The sequence below is a fragment of the Elephantulus edwardii genome, unplaced genomic scaffold, assembly GCF_000299155.1.
Source record: "Elephantulus edwardii isolate Elephantulus edwardi_28Jun2011 unplaced genomic scaffold, EleEdw1.0 scaffold00003, whole genome shotgun sequence".
Classification (NCBI taxonomy): Eukaryota; Metazoa; Chordata; class Mammalia; order Macroscelidea; family Macroscelididae; genus Elephantulus; species Elephantulus edwardii.
This window is the reverse complement of record NW_006399753.1, coordinates 7600664-7621773: the sequence shown is the minus strand read 5'-3', so window position 1 is coordinate 7621773 and position 21110 is coordinate 7600664. Positions and strand designations below refer to the sequence as shown.

Genomic DNA, 21110 nt, shown 5'->3' with positions numbered 1-21110 from the left:
GAGCTCACCCCGGGGTGCATGGGGCAGTTGCCCTGAGGACCTAGGGTGCTCTTGGGAAGCCAGGAGGCCTTGCACAAGGACGTGCCCCCGGGGAGCACAGGCCTGCACCTGCGATCCCGGGTGTTGAGCGCTCCTTCCTGTCAGAGCTCTGCTGAGAACTCGCACACCACCCCTCCTCACTCTTCCCGCACTGTCCTGTTCCACTCAGGAAGCCTCCGCTGGGTTTCCTGAAGCTATAAACTGCATGAGAGGTGATTGCTCCTTTTCTCCCTAGGAACTGCGGGTGGATTCGAACCTCCAGAGGCAGCGCAGCTCCTCAGGGCTGCTCCACCAGAGCTTCCGCATCCACATTTACAGAACCCTGTCCTACATGTTAACAAGATCCCCATGTGATTCTTGTGCACACACGGCGAGGGCACCGGGGTGTCTACAACAACCTGGGGTCTATTAAAATCACCTGGGAGTCCTGTTAAACTGTAGCCTGAGTCGAGTCGGTGTATCTGGGGGCCGTGCCCTGTCTGGTCCTCCTACCTCGGGAAGGAGCTTATGGGGGGGGTATGAGAGGACACCCAGAAAATGACAGAGGATCAGCAAACACTGCTCTTTAGAGTCGATGGTGTGGTGACACATATGTAAAAGTGGGGCGAGCCGCCATACGTGTTAAGAACATAATTCATAGATATATGGCTGCGCTACCTTTTCTGGACCCTGATTTGCTTCAGTGAAACCTCAATTTGCAAACGTGTGCAACTGCATATAAACACACCCACCTCCCCACCCTGCTTAGGCAGCAGTCAAGGTCAGGTCAAGGACAGCAGCTCACAAAGGTCTGCAGGCAGCCACGGCCAGAGCTGGCTTGATCCGAGCAGGCGGCACACCCGTCCATCCTCTCGGCCTCTGCTCCCCCTGCACCGTCCCTCCAAGCCCCTGGACACTGGCCGTTGGCACCAGCTCACCCAGAGTGTGTCAGCACACTCCTCGAAGCCAGGCCAACGGGCAGCCTCCAGCCCTCACGGAACTGGACACGCGTGACGGCCGAGATGCCTCTGCCCCCGAGTCCCTCGAGCTATCAGCTCTCAGGCCCTGGAGCCCCCCACCACCTCGCTCTCACACACCCCCGCTCACCAGCAGGCCCACACATCTCTTTTCCTTCTGGGTGCCTCCTTGCGCAGAACTGCTTCCCACGGCCTCTGTGAACTGTTAATGCCAAAATTGGCATCTTTTACTTTGGCCCCAAGAGCTGACTCCTGGCTTGACTGGGCACTGAGCTGCCCAAATGTCCTGAAGTGGCCTCACTATCGTCCTCACAGAACAGTGGACATCTCCAGCCTTCTCCTTCAGCTCATCACCCACACGGTGCCCCACACGGTGCGCGGGGGCACGTCCTCCACATGACACTGCCCTCACCTTCACTCACGTTTTTAACACCTCATCTCATCTCCTAACTATTTCTCAGGGCTATGTATTCCTCCCTATGCCTCATACTTCCAAACCGGTTTACACTCTCCTTTCCTAAACACTTGTAAAACTCCTGGACTCTTCATGCAACCCTCCCACCATCCGTCAGTTATCCATCACTCAGCCTTGCATTCAAACACCATCTGTCCGTCTGTCTATCCATCATTAGTCATCCATCCATCCATCCATCCATCCATCCACCACCCACCCCTCCGTCTATTCACCAGCCATCCATCATCTCTCCACGGATCCACACAGCCATACATACACACATACACTGCCCGCCCATCCATCATCGATCAATCTATCCATAGCCCTGCCTCCATCAAGATCATGTAAAGCATAAACAAACACTCCCATGGTCTTCCTGCACAAAATCTGTCAAAAACTCCAACTGGAATAATGTCAAAATTACAGAGCACAGCACACAAAACCCTCCAAGGTCAGAATCAATTACTAACTCTTCCCTCCACCCCGCCTGACTCCCTCTACAGCGTATCTTCCCTAATGATAGATTGTGGAATATGTAAGTCCTTGAGCTCTGGAAACACTGCCGGATGTCGTTGCCATCTAAGAGCCCAGGCTTTCATGAACAACTCGTGCCCTTCTGCCCTCTAAGAGCCATAGGGGTACTGTGGTTAAATCACCCGGCTGCTAACGGAAAGATGAGTGGTTCAAAGCTATGAGAGAAAGCTGTGGCAATCAGCTTCCGAAAAGACTCCCACCTTGGAATGCCCACGGGCAGGTCTACTCTGTCCTGCAGGGTTGCAATGGGTCAGAATCGACTCGATGACCGTGAGGTGTGTTAGGCCTTTTGGTTCTTCACTTAACTAACTACTCAAACTAAGCTTCTTCTCCAGGACTGGGATGAAGCCAGCTCCTCTTGGCGCTGCCCCCATACTGGCACACGCTTCCGCCACTGCCCCAACTACACAACACTGTAACTACCGGTCCCCAAGGTTGGGCTGCCAACAACTGCCCGTGACCAGGGGCTGTGCCTAACCCATCCAGTGGCCCCAGAGCCTGACATCTGTCATCATGGAATCAACAGGAAGTCTTGTTCATCTTCACAAGAACACCAAACATGCTAACCCCGTAGTATACCTCTATCCCTCTAGGGGGACGAACAAATCCCAGTTCTAGATTTCAGGAATTATACAAGACCAAAATGTGGGGGAAATTACTCACTTCTACGCAGTCAGGGACCGAGCCAAATTGCTGAGGAGCAATGATGTTAGTGTGAGGACTAAGGTACACCTGATTGAGACTACGGGCTTGTCAATCACTTGCTATGCTGCCGAGAGCTGGACCATGAATAGAAGAAGAACTGAAGTCATTGGGCTGTGGTGCTGGAGAAGAGCAGTGAGCACCTCATGGACAGCCAAACGAAAAAACAGGTATGTCCTGGCGAAGGTGCAGCCAGCGTGCTTCTTAGAGACAAAGATGATCAAGCTGTATCTCTCATACTTTGGGCATGTTGCCAGGAGAGGCTACTGCTTGGAAAGGCTATTGCTTGGGAAGGTGGAGGGTCATGAAAGAGAGGAAGACGCTTGACCAGGTGGGTTGACATGGTGACTTCTGCGATGAGCCTGAGTGTGTCTTAGATTACGAGGATGACTCGGGACAGGACAGAGCTCAGATCTGTTGTTCACTGGGTCACTATGAGTTATACTTCACTCGGTGGCTCCTAGCCCCAACATGACAGGCAATACGTGAAATTTTTCAAAGATCGTTCTTTCTTTCCTCAGTACAGTAGCATCCTTTTCCAAACGGAAGGCCCAAGACACTCCACGCCTTCAGTGGTGTCACAGGAGCACACACATCTCCCCTCAGAGGGACACTAGCCTCCACTGGACTGAGCCCAACAGCCTGAACTACAAGGAGTTGGGGTTCTCCTCCTCCAGGGAAGTGGGGAGAGCCAAAGGAACCCTATCCAAGCTGGTATTTTGTTACTGAGGGTGAGGCCATTTGAATAAAAAAAAATAAGCAATTAAGAGCTCCAAAGGAAACCTGAAATGAACAAATGGAATTGCCTCATTTTAGGTGAAGATTTAGCCCTTACAGATACACCATGGAGGCTCAGCAAGAGACAAGGAGGCCCTAACAGCCACTCCACCCCAGGCATCAGAGCCCAGGCTATAAATATTAGAAATGTTTGCCCCAACCAATGCAGTAGCCATAGCACGGGCCTGGGAGAGCACCTGACATCACTGCTGCTGCCTAATTAGAACAAAGGACACTCTTCATGACTAATCAGGAAAGAACAGTGCATCCAGGGATGATTGGATTGCTTCCCATCAAGACTCCTGAGAATCACAGGACGAGGGAATGAAAGCATCTCGAGTTTATCCCAGGTTAGCGTGACCTCAGCGGGCTGGCGGAGGGCGGGTCACAGGCTGGCTCTCCACGTGGCCCAGGGAAGTCACAGGATCCACAAAGGAAAAGAGGGTGGGCTGCACACTTTCTCACATGTCATCCCTGAAGTTATGAAGTGAATGGGCTGAACCATGGCCTCAGTGAGGGACGGGGCTCTCTGCTGTGTTAACGGGGGGCTACATCAGTGAGGGGTGAGCCCTGCACCCACTCCTCTGTGAGAAATGAAGCCTGGGAAGGAGACAGAGAAGAAGCACAAGCTGGGTAAGCCAGATGCCACGCGGAGATGGCCAAGGAACGCCGGCATGAGCGCCGGAGAAGCTGAGATAAGGAGGCCCCTCCAGAGTGGATCGGGGAGGCTTCGCCCAGAGCCCGTGCCCTGATTCGGGACCTACAGCCTCAGCTCTGAGGAAGTAAAGTTCTTCCCTGAGCTGCCCACCCAGGGCCTTAGTGTTACAGCCGCACATGGAACCTGAGACGCCTGCTCGCTCTGACAGCCACCTGTGCGGCTGTCAACCAGCAGGAGTCAGCAGGTACGGCCTCACCTTGACCTTCACACCTAGGGGCCGAGGGCTGCTCCCTTGATGGGAGAGGAGAGGAGCCCAAAATAGGACTAACCCATCCAGGTTATAAAGTCAGAAGCAGCTGAGCCAGCAATTGGGACTGTCCTGGCAGAATACACACTGGAGTCAGGTTTTCCTTCTGCGAACAAACCAAGACTTCAAACCAGCCACTCCAGTTCAAATGTGGGTTCTGGTTCACAATGCAGATTCTAAAGGGAATAGCAAATTCTCCCCAGAGAACTGAAGCCCTGAAAGCACTGGATTCAAGAGGTGAGCTGGCCAATCCACAGGAGACAGAGCGGGGGCAGGGCAGCCCTGTGCCCTCGCCTCTTGGGCTCTGGTGGCCTAGGGGGTAGGGAGTTGCACTGCCAACCTAAAGGGAGGTGGATCAAATCCACCAGCTGCTCCCTGAGATAAAGATGGTCAATCTCCCCCCATATCATTCACAGCCTCGGAAGACCCAAAGGAGGGTCAGCTAAGAGCTGGCCAGAACAGAAATACCCCAAGGAGGTGGCTTCATCATTCAGAACTGTTTTCTCACAGTTCAGGGGTCTGGGAGGCTGAACGCAGGGCACCCACCTGTCAGCTCTGGGAGAAGGTCCCTTCACCTTTCTGTTTCCATTCCCTGGTTCCCAGATGATGTCTGGCTGAGTATCCATCACCCCTCGCCAACTCAGTTTATGCATCCCTTCTCTGCTTCATCTGTTCTTTCATATCTCAGAGGAGAATGATTTAAAAGACCCTCAGCTAAAAAGGTCTCATTAACATAACAAAGAGAACCCAGGCCTAACCATAAGTATACGGGTTAGAACTTACAGCACGTACTGGAGTGGGGAGCAAAATTCAATCCCAACAAAGAGAAAGACCCAGAACCCCGCCAGGAGCAAAGGGAGGAAGTGCTCTCAGCAAGCCTGCACAGTGGGCTCACTGCCGCCCACCTGCGGCCCCCGAGGATAGGATAGCAATGGTAATGGGTAACCTTTCCACATGAAAATGAATCGAGATGTAAAGAGAACTTTAAAAACCACACTGTCTTTATGCACTGATAGAACTGGGCGCACACTGGTGGAAGGGCTTGGGATTCAATGTTGTCCTGTGTCCGAGCCCTGAGCCCTCTACACACCTCTGGTGGCTTCCTGAGGAAGGGGTTGTTCTGCTGACAACTGAGAAGCAGGCAGTTCACACCCACCAGCCTCTCTGCACAAGAAAGACAGGCAATCTCCTCCTGTGCCACCTACGGTCTCTGAGAACCCTCTGGAGGGTCAGCTAGGGGTCAGTTATGACTCGATGCTTCCGAGCGACAAACCTGTTCTGTCCTGATGAGACACGGGTGTCATGTGAGGGTGGTCTGCGTGCTGAGGAACTGAGTTACACCCCTGACTATCAACAGAGAAGGAACCCACACAGAGCAGACCCTATCTGAGACCTTTCTGCCCCCAGGACTGTGAGACAATGAAGTTCTGTCCCTTAGAGTGGCCCCTTTGTGGTGTCTGTGTCCCAGCAGCTCTAGGGAACTAGGACACTGTGCAACAGAAAAGTATTTAGAACAATTAGTTCTGTCTACAAAAAGGTAGATGATTCAGAAGACGGGTCTTCTAATTCAAAACCCTAAAATCCGGTCAGTAATTTCTAAATTTCAAAATTCAAAAGTATTCATGGTCTTTTCTTCCCCCCACAATTTTTTATTAAATGTTTTTATTAATGATTTTTTTTTAAATTTAGGTTGTTTATTTTTCATTTCAATGAACATCTACAGAGATTTTGGGATTCCATTCATTCATTGTTGCACCCTTCTCCCCTCACAAACCCCTCCCCCCTCCCCCCCAGTTGCTCCTCTCCTTGAAAAGCAAAAGGAAAACTCCCTCATTGGTACACAATCCCCCCCCCTCACCTCCCTAGCCCCAAATATAATCCACTCTACAACCCTCATTGCATACTCCTACGATAAAAATAATGCCCTAAAATATAATACTTTTAGACTATTCTCTCCCCCATAGACTTCAATGCCGTAAACATATTTCATCCAGTTTTTCTCAGTCTTACCCCCACCCCAATGCCAGCCTCATTCTACAACAGTGGCACCATATAGCATTTGTCCCTTTGTGACTGAGATACCTCACTCAGCATAATGTCCTCCAGGTTCACCCATTTATTTTTTACAACATATTCTTTCCATTTAACTTTCCCCCATTCATTCATTGTTGCATTTTCCTTCCTGTCCACCCCTCCCTCCAGTTGCTTTTTCTCTTTGAAGAAAAAAGATTCTTTACAATTCCCCCCTACCCAGTCCACAGTCCACTTTAATATGCATTTCTTTTTCTGTAATCTTGTCATGAAAATAATACCTAACCCTATAGCCCTTTTCAACAGTCCTCTCCCTCATCTGTTTCAATGAAGTATACATAATTTATCCCATCTTTCTCAGTCTCCCCCCAACTCCGATGTCAGTCCCGTTTTAAAACAGTAGCAATATGTAGTATTTGTCCTTTTGTGACTGAGATATTTCACTCAGGATAATGTCCTCCAGGGTCACCAATTTTGTATAATATTTCATGAGTTCCTCGTTTTTCAATGCTGCATGTTATTCCATTGTATGAATATACCACAGCTTCTTTATCCACTCTGTTGATGGGCACTTGAGTTGTTTCCAACTGTCTGCTATTGTGAACAAAGCCGCAATACACATGGGTGTGCACGTATCTGCTTGGGTGTCAGTTCTGGTTTCTTTAGGGTATATTCCCAGTAGTCAAATTGCTGGGTCAAATGGTATTTGTAACTTTTTGAGGAAGTGTCATACTGCCTTCCAGAGTGGGTGCACCATTTTACACTCCCACCAACAGTGAATAAGGATCCCAATCTCTCCACGACCTCACCAGCATTTGCTGTTTGCTGCTCTGTTGAATTCTGCTATTCTTACTGGGGTGAGATATCGTAGTTGTTTTGATTTGCATGTCTCTTAGAGCTAGGGATTTTGAACACTCCTTCATGCATGTGTTTGTTCACCATGTGAAAGTCTTCTTTGGTGAAGTTTCTATTCATATCCTACGTCCATTTTTCATTTGGGTTTTTTATCTTTATCTTGTTTTGGCGCTTGAGTATTCTATAAATTTTAGATATAAGTCCCTTATCTGGCATGTCATTGCCAAATATTTTTTCCAGTCTGTGGCTTCCCTGTATTCAAGGTCTTTTCCAAGACCACCTCACCCCAGCCAGCTATAAGCTACAGTGCTTTTCCACACAGCGGGCCCATGAAGCCCAGAGCCAGACTCTGAGAACAAGCTCAGGGAGGGCACTTCTCGTCCTTGGAGGCAGGATTAACTTTAGGGGACTGAGGGGGTCACTCTGCACCCAGACTTGCCGGCCGAAAGGGGAAAGAGTGCTGAGTCTCCCCCACTGCCTGGAGCAGCAATGTCCCTGCGGAGTCCTGCACTGAACTGTTACTTCAGGAGCAAGAAGGGTGAGAGTCACTGGCTGCAGCACCAAGGGCCTTCCTCCTAGGACCCCAGAGCTCAGGGTCCGCACCTAGACCTTTCCCCTGGACCTACGATGTTCAGAGGCAAAACAACCACCTACACGAAGCTTATGAACATAAATGAAAAGAAAGATGCCAAACCCAATAGCTCAGACAGGTTTGCAGCAATTTCTATAAAGCTCATAGACAAAGACCAGCTATGGTGTGAGAGGTCTGGAGAGTGACTTGCGAAGAGCAACAAACCAGAGAAAAGGCTGCTGCTATCGAATTGATTCCAGCTCAGTGACACAGAAGGCCACGGCAGGACAGAGCAGGCTGGCAGCGTCCCCAAGACTTCGGTGTTCCCCAGGCTGCAAACCTTTACACGTGCAGATGGCCTCATCTCTCTCCCAAAGAGCAGCTGGTGGATTCAAACCGCCCACCTCTCAGTCAGCCATCTGACGCTTAAACCACTGCTCTCCAGGAGGTGAGATGGGGCATAGCTGGGAGTTGGGACAGGGAGGATTTGGGGGGGCTGTTCCTTACCCTCTTCCCTTTCCACAACCAAGGCTGTATCATCTGCAGAATGTACGTATCCCCCCAATTCCCATGCCGTATCCTGGAAAATGAGCTTTCTTTGTGACAGTTCACTTAGCTGAACACTCTCGAAAATGCCTCTTTTTTTTGGTTTTCTTCTTTTTTAAGTGTATCTGATGAGAAAGATGAACAAAGACTAAGGATGACTAAAGAAAAACCAGTGTGTTAGACTCTGATGGTGAAGGACAGTGACTGTACCAGGGAAGGACAATGTTCCCGCACATACTGTGGACACGCTATCAGGAGGGACCAGTCCCCGGAGAGGACAGTACTTGCTTGGTAAGGTAGAGAGTCAGCAAGACGCTCAGGGAGAAGGAAGACCATGCGCATCACTGGCTGTCATGGGAATAAACTCAGCACCAAGTGTGAGGACGGTGCACGATTGTGGCCACTTCATCCTGTCGTGCAGTGGGTCCCTCAGAACCAGAACACATTAGATGGTGCCTGACGATGGGATTGGGCTAGCTCGTTACAGCAGCCACAGGGAACGAGTACACACAGTGCAGAGACAGGGATGCTGGACGGCCTGCCTGGGGTCACACGGGCAGGAAGTGGCTCCGCGCTGGGTCTGCCCTCTGGGGCTCTTGATTTTCCTCACTGCCTCCCCATGCAGCCCAGTGCGTGTCCAGGTTTGCCAGCTGGCATGAGCCGAGAATCCTGCAAGGAGCATTACAGCTATTTCACAGCAGAGTTCTGCAGAGGACACATCTCCACAGTCCGTGCGTCTGCAGTAACTGGTGCAGCCGCAAATCAGAACAGAAATAACCACAGCAATAAAAGTACAGTCTGAGGAGTCTCTGTGCTTTAAAGGCTCAACTCCAAGCAACTGCAGGGGGACAGGGGTGCCTCTCAGCAATTAGAGCATCAGCTTTGACAGCAGGCGGGATAGAGCCGCAGCAGGTGGTGTGGCAGGAAGTAGGGCAGCACAGAGCTACATCAAAGCAGGGAGGGAGCTGGTCCAGGCCCAGTCAAGACACAGAACAGGTAACTGAGCCTACTCCCCTGGGGGAGGCTTTAGGAAACAGAGACCCATTCCACAGTCAGCCTGGGGAGTGGTCGTGGTCGACGCTGTGAAGCTGTACCATTCATTTTAAGGAGTCCTGGTGGCACAACGGCTCTATGCCTAACTGCTCATTTAAAGGCTGGTGATTTCAACCCTCCCAGCAGCAGCGCAGGAGAAAGGTGTGGTGATCAGGGCCGCGGATGTGATAACCCAGATAGCACTAAGGGGCGGGCTATCACTGGGTTTTTCCAGAAGTACAATCGGACTCAACAGCACAGGCCACTATGCATTCAGGCCCATCATTCTCCAGGGAGGGTTATAAAAGTCTGAGAGAGACAGCACGCTGTCGACTTACACAGGAGGTCCTCCCAGTCATCTGCTCTCCTGTCTGTGACTTTCCATCAGCCCACGGAGACGAGCCACAGACGCCCCTTGCCCACTCTGACGCCCAGAGGAGTGTGGAAAGGTAAGAAGGTAAGAGGGGGCACCGTGACGGGCTGGAGCCAGGGCACCGTAGAAGAATGAGGTAAGATCAGACCAGCTGGCACACAGGGACCGTCTCTAACCTGCTCCTCACCGTGTTTTCAAAGGAAGAGATCTGGGCTGCAAGGAGGGTAAGAACACACTTCCCCTGGGCCTCGTTTCCACAGCCACCCCATCGCGAGGCTAATACACACTCATCCAAGAGTGCTTACAACCTGGGTGGTTGCTCTCCGCAAATCCCAGACAAACTTCTCCCAACTCAAGTGCGAGAGAGAAAGGGGGGACCACAGGGAGGAGAAGGCCTGCAGGAACCAGCACTGAGCTTCAGACGGCTTTTCATTTTGTGATGAAAGAATCAGAGTTTGGTTACGTCACATAAAGCCCTGTATTGTTTCACCCTCCCCGTGTGCCGGTGTACACGGGGCCCACGACCATGTGCCAGTGTACACGGGGCCCACGACCATGTGCCAACGTACACGGGGCCCACGAGGGGCTGGACGCTTCTAAAGCAAAAAGGGAAAAATGTTTTAATGTCTGACTTGCATGAAATGCTCTCATCCTCTCATAACACAAGCGAAGGATGCAACCTGGAGCTTGACAGATAAGTTTTTCCTTTGCACAAACTGACTCAACCACCTTCCTTGAAAGCTTCGCCCCAGGTGACCTGTCCTTTGGGGTGGCTGCGAGGAGCTGCTGTATCAACTCCAGTTCACAGGGACCTGATGAACAGCAGAGTGAAGGCTGGCCTGATCCTGCGGCTTCCTGGTGCTTAAGTCCACTGCTGCAATCACGGTGTCAGTGCATTTCATGAGAAGCTCCCTCTCCTTCTCTGACCCTGTACTACTGCAAACACGATGTCCTTCTCCAGGGACTGGCCCCGCCTGGCAGCACGGCCACAGGGCCAAAGTCTCACTGTCCTGGCTTCTAAGCAGCGCCCTAGCTTCACTTCTCCCAAGACTGGTGAGTGTTCTTTTGGCATCGTGATAGTCAACACTCTTCATCGGCACCACTACCCAAAGATGTTCACTCCTCCTACAGCGCAGCACTGCTTTCCTCGGGAGACAGCCATGAGCTGTGGTCGTGATGAGAGGGGCAAAGGCCTGATGTCCCCACAGACGTGCTGCGCTGAGCACCGATCTCAGGGGGAAAGAGCAGGCAGGCATCCCCTTAAGAAGCTCGGGGAGCATGGAGGGAAAGACGGCAGAGGCTTCTAAAACGGAGGAGACACAGGAGGTGAGAAGTGTTACGCCCCAGCTGGTGGAAGAGAGAACACACGGATCTATGAAGGACCAGGTGTGGGGTGTGGACAGTCAAGATTGGCTCAAGGCTTCTCGCTCAGGCAGCTGCTTGGAAAAGCCTGCTGATATCTAGAGAGATGAGGGAGCAAAGGGTCTGCAAAACACAGCCCATGCCTGTTTGTCTACAGCCCACAAGTGAAGAGAAGAGCTTAAGGTGTCCAGTGTTTGTCAAAATGCAACAAAGCACAAAGGAACTGTCCATGGTCCGCAAGGCCTAAAACATTTACTATCTTACAGCTACAGGTGGGGTGATTCCTGGATTCTACAGAGCACAGGTTTGGGAGAAAGACTGGGAGCTCTGTGTTGAACACCTTACATGGTAGGAGTCTTCGGTTCCCCAAATGCAGAGGCAGAGTTAGAGACAGGTCAGAGCTCACATGAAAGGAAGGGGCTGGTGGTAAGAAAGTGGAAGCCGTTAGAGCAGATGGTGTTTGGAGCCAGTGTGTATAGAGAGAAAAGATGACCAGAGATGGGCCCTTAGGACTCCAAGACATTGAGGGACCAAGCCAGGCATTCTTTATTAGTTAAGCTATACTACTGTTTGATTTTAAGATTGTTGTTGTTTTTGCTATGTGCCATCGAGTCGCTTGCTACTCATAGTGACCCTATATACAACAGCCCTAAAACCTGCTCTATCCCTTGCCAATCTTATTGTCTCTGACACACTTATTCCCATGACCCCAGTGACTGAATCAGTCCATCTCATCAAGGGTCTTCCTCTCCTGCACTGTCCCTCCACCCTCCCAAGCATGATGTCCCTCTCCAAGGACTCTTTGCAACATGTCCAAAGTATGTCAGATGAAGCTTCAGAATCCTTGCTTCCAAGGAACAGCCTGGCTTCACTCTCTCTAGGACGAACTTGTTTGTTCTCCTAGCAGTCCATGGGTCCATGGTATGTTCGATACTCTTCTCCAGAACCACAGCTCAAAGGCATCAACTCTCCTTCTATCATCCCTAGTCATTATCCAGTTCTCTGACGCACAGCAAATAATGGCAAAGACCATGGCCTATATCAGGCGCACCTTAGTCTCCAGACTGACATCATTGCTCCTCAGTACCTTGGAGAGGTCTCTGACAGCAGACATTCCCAATGCAATTTTGTCTTTTAATTCCCTAGCTGCTAGTACCAAGAGTGTTGATGTAGAGCCTAGCAAACTGAAGCTGTCAACAATTAGAGGGTATTTTTTTATTTAAAGTTTAAAGATACTCTCAGAGAAACAGTTACAGGGGTTTACCCAACTTCAGCAGCTACAGAAAATCTAAGCCACTGGGAAGTTTTAATTGTGTTCTACATTCCCCCCCACCCCCGTCTGATCAGGAATTTACAATCAATTCTTTGATCAAAGTGCTTTATGGTAATGGGGAGGAACCTCTCAGACAAGGAAGATGAAGACAGCTACACAACTCAAGGAACAGTCAATGTCAGAGTGGTACCTATAGAAACTGTAGAACTGGTGTATGTTTTAGTGTTTCTATCCACAAGAACAACAATAAAATAAGCAAAATTAATTGGGGGGGGGGGAGATGTAGAAGGATAAGGAGGAAAAGGACAATGAGAAGAAATAGAACCACGGAAAAACTCCAGGTGAGTATGAGGTACAATTCCTTAAACTCACTTAGGAAGGTGGGATGAATAAACACCCCTATTTTCCAGGTGACGCAGCAAGGACTCAGTGAGGTCATCTGACCAAGGTTATTGTGTTAAGAAGTGGCAAGTTAGACTCAAATCCAGCCTTTGCTGGCCCTAGTCTGGCAGAACGTCTTTCAGCAAAACTACGTGAATTCTTCCTGACACAATTACAGTCCAAAACCTAATAATTTGGGGCAGGCTGCACAGCAAGGCTGGCTTCTGAATAAGAGTTAATTCTAAGGTTAGTGCCGTCAGCCTCATCCAGACAGCTGTGCCTTCAGGAGGGGCACAGGTCTCTAGTGAACGCAAAGCCTGCTACTGATGCTGCCAAGAGGTAAAGCCATCCGCCCCGCCAAAGAGCTCCTGTCCTCTCTTCTTTCACAGAAGGGAGGGTACTTATCACAGCTGTGGCCAAGCAATTCCAGCGTTCACCCAAAGCAACAATCATCGAACTAGAGCTGTCTAAGTTCAGGAGGGGACAGACACCGAAAAAAAAGAAAGGAAATGGTGTGTGCTTCTGTGTGCTTAATTATTAAAACAATACCATTCAAGACAATGTATAAGAATAAAGATCACGGAAAGACAGCAAACACGTAGAGTCAGACCCAACATCTTGGGAAATTCTGTCATTTCAAAGTAACACTAAGAGGATTAATTTCTCTATAAATATGCTGAGTCAATTAATATCTGAAAACAAACAAATTAAGATTCTTACCACACATCACACACCAAGATAAATTCCAAAGATATGAAACATTGTAAAAATTGGGAAACCAAAAAATAAAATGTGAAGAAAATATAAAAGACTTTTTTCCTAAGATGAGTGCATTTCTTTCACAACAGAGAAAATAAAGGGGGGGGGATAAAGAAGATTGAAAAATTTAAAGGTACACAGGTTTTTAAATCCGTATATTAAGAAATATGATAAAACATAAAAATAAATTATAAAGGAGAGAAATATATGCAAATATTGCAAATCACTAATATACAAAGAGCTCCTAGAAATGAGCAAGATAAAATATGAATAAAATAAAAAATACAGACAAGATGCATATACGTTCTTCAAAGCTACATCATGAATGTGAGGTGGAGATGACTCGTGGGTGTAGGAGCTTAGGGATGTCAGTGCACCGTGCCATCAGGTCAAGGACAGATGCTGGCTGGACCTGCAGGCGGCTCCGGACCTTTGGGGCTCACTGTTCGTGGGGTCGAGTGTACCGACTTTCTCGGCTGGTGCTTTCAGCGGTCTGGGCTATGGGCACGTTTCCGCTCGCTGGGCACTGCTTGTTATGACAGTGTGACTGGTTTCTTCCACGTAAACCCTCCATCCTCGTTTTTAGGTGCCACTGGGTACAGCTCACAGGGACCCTATGAACCACAGATCTGAACTCTGTCCTATCGTGACCCATCCTTCTCATCCTCAACACACGCGCCCATTGCCACAGACACCCACCAATACGCGTCATTAAGGGCCTTCCTCTCCTTTGCTGGAAAAGCCTCTCCTAACAACGTTCAAAACACGTGAGACGAAGCTTCATCAACTTTGCCTCTAAGGAACGTTCGTGTTGCACTTTCTCCAACACAAATCTGTTGGTTCATTTGCCAGGCCATGGAATAACACAACTCAAATGCACTGATTCTTCTTCTGTCATCCTTATTCACTGTCTAGTTCTCAGCTGCATAGCAGGTGGCTGGATAGACTGTAGCCTGAACAAGGTGCACCTTAGTCTTTAGGCTGACATCATTGCTCTTCAGGACTTCTGCCAGAGTGCTAACAGCAATCTTCCCCAGTACTCTCTGTCTTGTTCCCATCCAAGCACGTAGCCTCCTCACTGGGTCCTCAGGCTCAACGTCATCTCCTACAGCACTCAACTGGACACTGCCAAGGTCACCACACTCAGAGCTGGCAGGCTCCCCTGCACATTCCAAAAGCGAAGGGGGTGAGTCTACCGAGTATTATGTTGAGTAAAGTATCTGAGTCTCCTAAAGACAAATACAGCATATGGCCATTACTGTAAAAATGGATAATTCATGGGTCGTGTACAAATGTCCAAAAGGGGAAGTGGGAAAAGGGAAGAGATGGAAAGGATGAAGAACGGAAATTACGAGGCCGGCAGAGTTTGCTGTGCACATAGAGGTGGGAGGTGAAGGGAGGAGAGATCCAACGGGACAAAGTAAAAACGGTTTCTAATGGCCCCAGATCCATGATAACTAATTGTGGAAAAGACAATGTGCATGAGCGATGTGAAGAGACACAGTGTATGCAGAGGACTGCACAAACACCAGGAGGAAGAAGGAAACGCGATGTAAGCTAAAAAAAAACACCATAAAGCAAAGGTGGGTCCAGGGGCTCCATCACCCTCTATGTTCTACAGTCAAAAAGCACTGCTGGACTTGCTTTATCTTACACAGGAAATTCCAACACGTTGACAGAATTGTGCTAAATAACAATAAAATCCACAGATATGCATGTATTTGTATCATTTATCTATCTTATTCCATAAGCTATTGACAAGTCCTTCACATAGCTGTGGTTTTTAGTAAAGTGGCATTTTTAAAAATTCTTGGACAAAGGTCCTATGCATGGTGACAGAGAGCACTGAGTCCTGCCCTCCCTCCCTCCCTGCCACCGAGTGAAAACCAGGTGACCCTCCGATGGGTTTCTGGAGGCTGCATATTTCAAGGGAAGAGAATGCCCACCTCCCTCCAGAGGAGCCGCTGGTGGAGTCAAGCCTGAGAGAGGGGAGACCCCTGTGACCTCCAGAAGCCCCTCGGTACCGTAGGTGTTAAGTGCCACTGAGCCAATTATGACTCATAGTGACTCTACGAACAATGGCTCGAACTCTGCCCTTTGCTGTGCCATCCTCATCATCATGACGGTAACACAATGAATGGATAAATAAATTCCTCAATACGATGGACTGACAAGGTCTGCAGCAACGGACTTAAGCAGAACAGTGGTCACGAGCATGGCCGGGACTGGGCGGGGTTCCAGCCTACAGTCTGTGGGGCCGCAGCACCAAGTGGTGGGGTGGTGGCCTGTCCTCCCAGTATAAGCCTGCTTCCTCCTCTGCATCCAGCCCTAGTCCACTGCCCACTCACACCTCCTCCCCAGAGCCTCCAGTCACCTCCCCGTGACCACAGCACTTACACTGATAACCTGTAGGCTCCACCGTCCTGGGTACAGATTACAGACCCCTTGAAGACATGACTGTCCCTTTACCAACTTTTTACCCCAGAACCTGCCTTCATGGCACACAGCAGGGACTCAACCAATGGTTCTCAAATGCAGAAATGAGAAAGCCACTCAAATACGCTTCTCTGACCAGGCCAGCTGCCCGAAGACTGTTCATACAGGCAGACATTGGGGATACCACGGGCTCTCCTTCAGATATCCACAACAAAACAACTATCACAACAAAGGAGTCACGAGCATGGTCTTGCTTCTTGCTGCATATGGAAGCTCTGGTTACACTCTGAAATGGTTTGAGGACGGCCAGAATGTGGCACGGACACGCAACGTGGGCATGTGCTGTTGGGATTATGTCACCAACAGACGTGCTGGACGCAAGTGCGCAATCTGTGGGGAACAGCACAAGTCCCGGATGCCCGACGCAGCTTCGACAGTGAGAACTGTGTGTAAATAAGCCAGGCCAAGTGGGGTGCTGCCCTGATGAGCCTCGGGCCCCAGGCGGGGAGACCTGGACACCCCCACAGTGCAGGATCAAGGCTTCCTGTGGACCTCTGTCTCTGACAAAGCAGCGTCCCTCCCTCGCTCATGCCACTATATACAAGGCAGGTGCCTGCTAGTGTCAGGTTCTGCTGCAGGTGCTGAGACCACAGCCGTGAACAAGACCCCCGGCCCAACAACAGCTTCCCAAAAACACCATTTAGAGGCTAACTCACCGTCTGCCATGTGCAGGAGCTTGTGGCTCTTCAGCGTCCCCTTGGACTTGAACTTCTTGCCACACATGTCACACAGGTGCGTCTTCTCAGTGCTGTGCCGGTTCATGTGCGCCTTCAGGTTGCTCTTGCTGCGTGTGGCGTACTCACACAGTGAGCACTTGAAGGGTTTCACACCTGCCAGGAAGCAACGGCAACAGGTGTGACACGCGTGTGTGCCCTTCGTCCTCGTCTGCCTCGGTTCTCCGTGCCAAGCCTCTCTCTGATCCCACCAAGCACAAGTCTCCCATCAACGTTTCCACATCCTGCCTCTCCTCGCTGGAGAGCTCCCCGTGCGGGGCAGTCCTCACAGATGCAGCCATCGGAGTCGATGCACCGACAGCCAGCAACACGAGAAAGCTCACAGGATGGTACCACCGTGGGGCTGGCAGCATCTCGCATGTGAACTTGACCACTCATTTCAACACCAGCTTAGGGACAGATTTCAAATGCTCTGACCACCACAGAGGAGAAGACCACGAAGACTGAACCCGGACCCACAATGGCACCTTTATACTCTTATCTTATTGATCAGGCAGCTCTTCTAAAACATTTCAATAACTTCAATAATTCCAGAATGCCCGGGCCAGGAGAAGAGTCAACGCCTCTGACGTAGGGAATCAGTAAAGAGCACTGACTAGTGTGGGCTGTCAGAAGAATGAGTAAGTCTGTCTTTGAAGAAGTCCAGTCATCACGCTCCTTAAAAGGAAGGCTGGTGGGACTTCATCTCACAGGTATCAGGACAGACAGTCCCTGGAGAAGGACCTCAGGCTTGGTAATGCGGAGGGACAAAGGGACCGTGGAGGCCCTCAAGGAGAGGGACTGACACAGCAGCTCCAACAACGGGCTCCAACACAGCAGTGGCTGGGGGGGGGTGGGCGGACCAGGCCGTGTTTGACCTCTTGTACATGAGGTCATGTGAGCTTAGGACTTTTGAAAATGGCTTTTCTAGCCACTGCCCTAGACACCTCTGGGGGTGTGGTCTCCAGTTGCTTAAAAGGAAGGCACACAGTTCATTGCTGGTCAGTGTCTTGTAAATCATCAACGGCTGTGGGGCTAGCCCAGGAGGGAGAGATGGCCAGGCTGTGGAGAGACGTAGCCTGACAGACGGCTGGAGACGGAGCCAGGACTGCTCTGAGACAAGGCTTACTGGAGGAAACCAGAGGCTTATTTGTGTTGTTGGCCTAAACCAGGTCTTTCACTGTGTGATAGCCTTTGCCTTCCCTGCCACCCTTCAACCTATTTCCTTAATAAACCCTACAGTTTTGGCAATAAATATCAGCCCCTATGATGGACAGAAGTAGATACAGGAGTGTGGAAACGGAGGGGCGTTGTCTGACCGTGGAGCTATTATTCTGGTCCTGTGGATGTTGCTGAGGGGGACAGTTCTCTGTGGAGTTAACAGAAGGCAGACCTGGCCTTCTCCATGCTGCATGTGCTCATTGTACAGGTCACTATGAGCAGCAACTGACCAGACGGCACTCACACAGGCTGCAGACACACCATCTGGCACCATCACAGAGAAGCCAAACCCTAACGGTTGCTTTCACCACGACCGTGAGGAGAGTAACGTGAGCGCACGGACTGTGAGGCTGGACGTGCTCCCACTCACGCCCTCGCCCTCCCACCGCCAGAGCCCCGTGCTCAGGTCCTCGGCTGGCGTGTACAGGTGGTGTAAGGAGATGTGCGTCCAGATTGCAGCAGAGGTGCACAGAGTCGCACACCGAGCACTGACTGCACTGACCTTCGTGAGCCCAGATGTGACGCTGCAGGTCTGAGCCGTTCTTCATGAAATAGAAGTCGCAGTAGGGGCATTTCATGGCTCTCTTTCCTATGAGGCCTTTCAGCTGCACCTTCCTCCCGAGAATCTCAGAAATCGTGCTCATGGAGACCTCTGGAAGGAGACAGGACAACCATCACACACGGCCGAGGACTGCTCCAGCCGCGGTGGACGGATGGGAATGAACCTCAGGGCGCAGCTGAACCTACTGGTCAAGCTCTGCGTCCCTGAAGGGGCAAAGGGAGGGGGTCACGGCTCAGTGTCACGGGATGGAATTCTTGACTAAAGACTGAAATCTTTTGTCTAATCTAAACCATTTCAGACTGTAATCAATCCAATCAGAGATGAGTATCTATTAACAGTATCAGGACGGAGAGATCGCATCAACAGGTGGCAACTGATACAAAATGTGGTGTTTCCTCCAACAAATTATGATTACAGAGGGATAGGGTGAAAGGGCTCTGGGAGACTAAAAGAAACTTCAGTCAAAAAAACTCAAAGCTAAGTGTGTGGGTCTCGGTTCGGATGAATCAATTGTCAAATAAATAATCTTTGTGTGAACCCGGAAAATTCGCAAGTAGACTAATGCTAGGTGTTAGTAGAGAATGACTCTTAATTCTGGTTTTTTAACTATGATGGTCAGAGTGCGGGGGGAGGGGGAGGGGAATTCATGCATGTTAGAACTTTTCTGTGATTTCATTTTCCTCCATGAATTATCATTTAAAACCACTGAGGCAAATCCCTGCCTCTGGGAGCAGACACAAGACAAAGACAAACTGGCCAATTGGACATGCGGGAAGCAAGAGGTGTGCCCAGCTCACCTGTAACGCATCTGTACTGGTGCGTAACGGTGTCTGCTCCCCTGACCCGGCTCAAGGGATGGTTCTAATGGCTCTCAGCCACCATTGTGGGGGACATGGTGATAAATGACAGATGTCTGGAGCTCTGGGAGGGGTCAGGCAGCCCTGCAGGAGTATATGGAAGGGCCTTACCCAGACCAGGAGTCACAGATGACTTTCCAAGGACAAGGTTACAAGGGAGAAGTGAACTGTGTTAATGAATTAACACAAATCCACCAGGAGAAAAGGAGAGGAAAAATGTCCAGGCAATGGGGACAGAAGTGACAGAGCAGGGAGGGCCAGGGAGCACCCACACCTGAGGAACACGAGGGATGAAGGGACTGGGTTCTCAGCCTGGGAGGAATGAACACCCCTTCACTAGCCACCACTTTGGGAACACACACATGGCCCAGGTGGAACATACCAGGGCTGGTGAGGGTGTAGTGGGATCCATGTCAGAGCTCTCTTTAAATGGGGGCACGAGGGAAGGTTCAGGGGAAAAAAATTATCTGAAGATCAGGGAAATGTGAACAATAAACAAAGACTTATACGATGAAATCCTCAGCCCTAAACAGGTATTTCCCTTGAATTGCTGAGGTCTTCTTCCCTCTTCACTTTCACTTAATGCAAGTGATGTACTTGAAAGTAAACATACGCATTTTTTAACTTAATCTTCTGCTTTAAAATGCATAACCTTACCGGGATGGTTGGTCTTGATATGTGACTTTATCAATCGATCTTCTGAAAAAGACTTTTCACACACAGGACAAGAATAACTCCTTTTGTCCTTAATAGAAAGAGAGTTTAATCAATTGACTGTCTCTTTTAAATTTGAACTCTGTGGGGAATAACCATCCCCTCCAGCACTCCCATCATTGTCATCACCACCACCACATCCACCACCACCACCATCATCATCACCACTGCCATCATTCCCACATCAACACCATCACCTCCATTATCACCACAATTACCATCATCATTGCCACCACTGCCACATCAACATTAACACCATCATTATCACAACAACCATCATCATCACCACCACCACCATCATCATCACCACTATCATCGTCAGCACCACCATCATCCCCACATCAACACCACCACCACCATCACCACCACAATTATCATCATCATTGCCACCATGGCCACATCAACACTAACACCATCATTATCACAACAACCGTCATCATCACCACCGCCATCATCCCCACATGAATACCACCACCACCATTATCACTACCACTATCACCATCATCACCACCCATCATTATCACCATCACCACCACTGCAGCCACACCTAACATCACCATCATAACTACCATCATCACCACCACCATCATTAGCATCATCCTTGTCAATATCACTATCACCACAACAACCAACATCATCACCCTCACCATCCTCACTGCGACGGCCAGCACCACCTTCATCATTATCACCACAATTACCATCACCATGACAATAACATCATCATGACCATCACCATCACTATAACCACCAGCATCATCACCAATGCCATCAGTACCATCACTATCACCACCACCATCACCACCACAACTATCATCAGTGCTCCTGCCATCATTACCAACACCACCAACATCATCACCAGCACTACCTCATCACTACCACTACCACCACCACCACCACCATTTCACCATCACCACACCACCAATATCATTATCAACAC

General features: G+C 49.8%; 1 protein-coding gene across 1 annotated transcript in view; it reads right to left on the bottom strand.

Annotated features, from left to right (window-relative positions):
• ZFAT (zinc finger and AT hook domain containing) overlaps nt 1–21110 on the bottom strand; it is a 137264-nt gene that overhangs the window by 54531 nt on the left and 61623 nt on the right. The window contains exons 8-10 of the mRNA XM_006879270.1: nt 20117–20204; nt 18543–18692; nt 16763–16936 (exon numbers count right to left, since the gene is read on the bottom strand). Coding sequence (XP_006879332.1) covers nt 16763–16936; nt 18543–18692; nt 20117–20204 — 412 coding nt within the window. The remainder of the gene's footprint in view (nt 1–16762; nt 16937–18542; nt 18693–20116; nt 20205–21110) is intronic.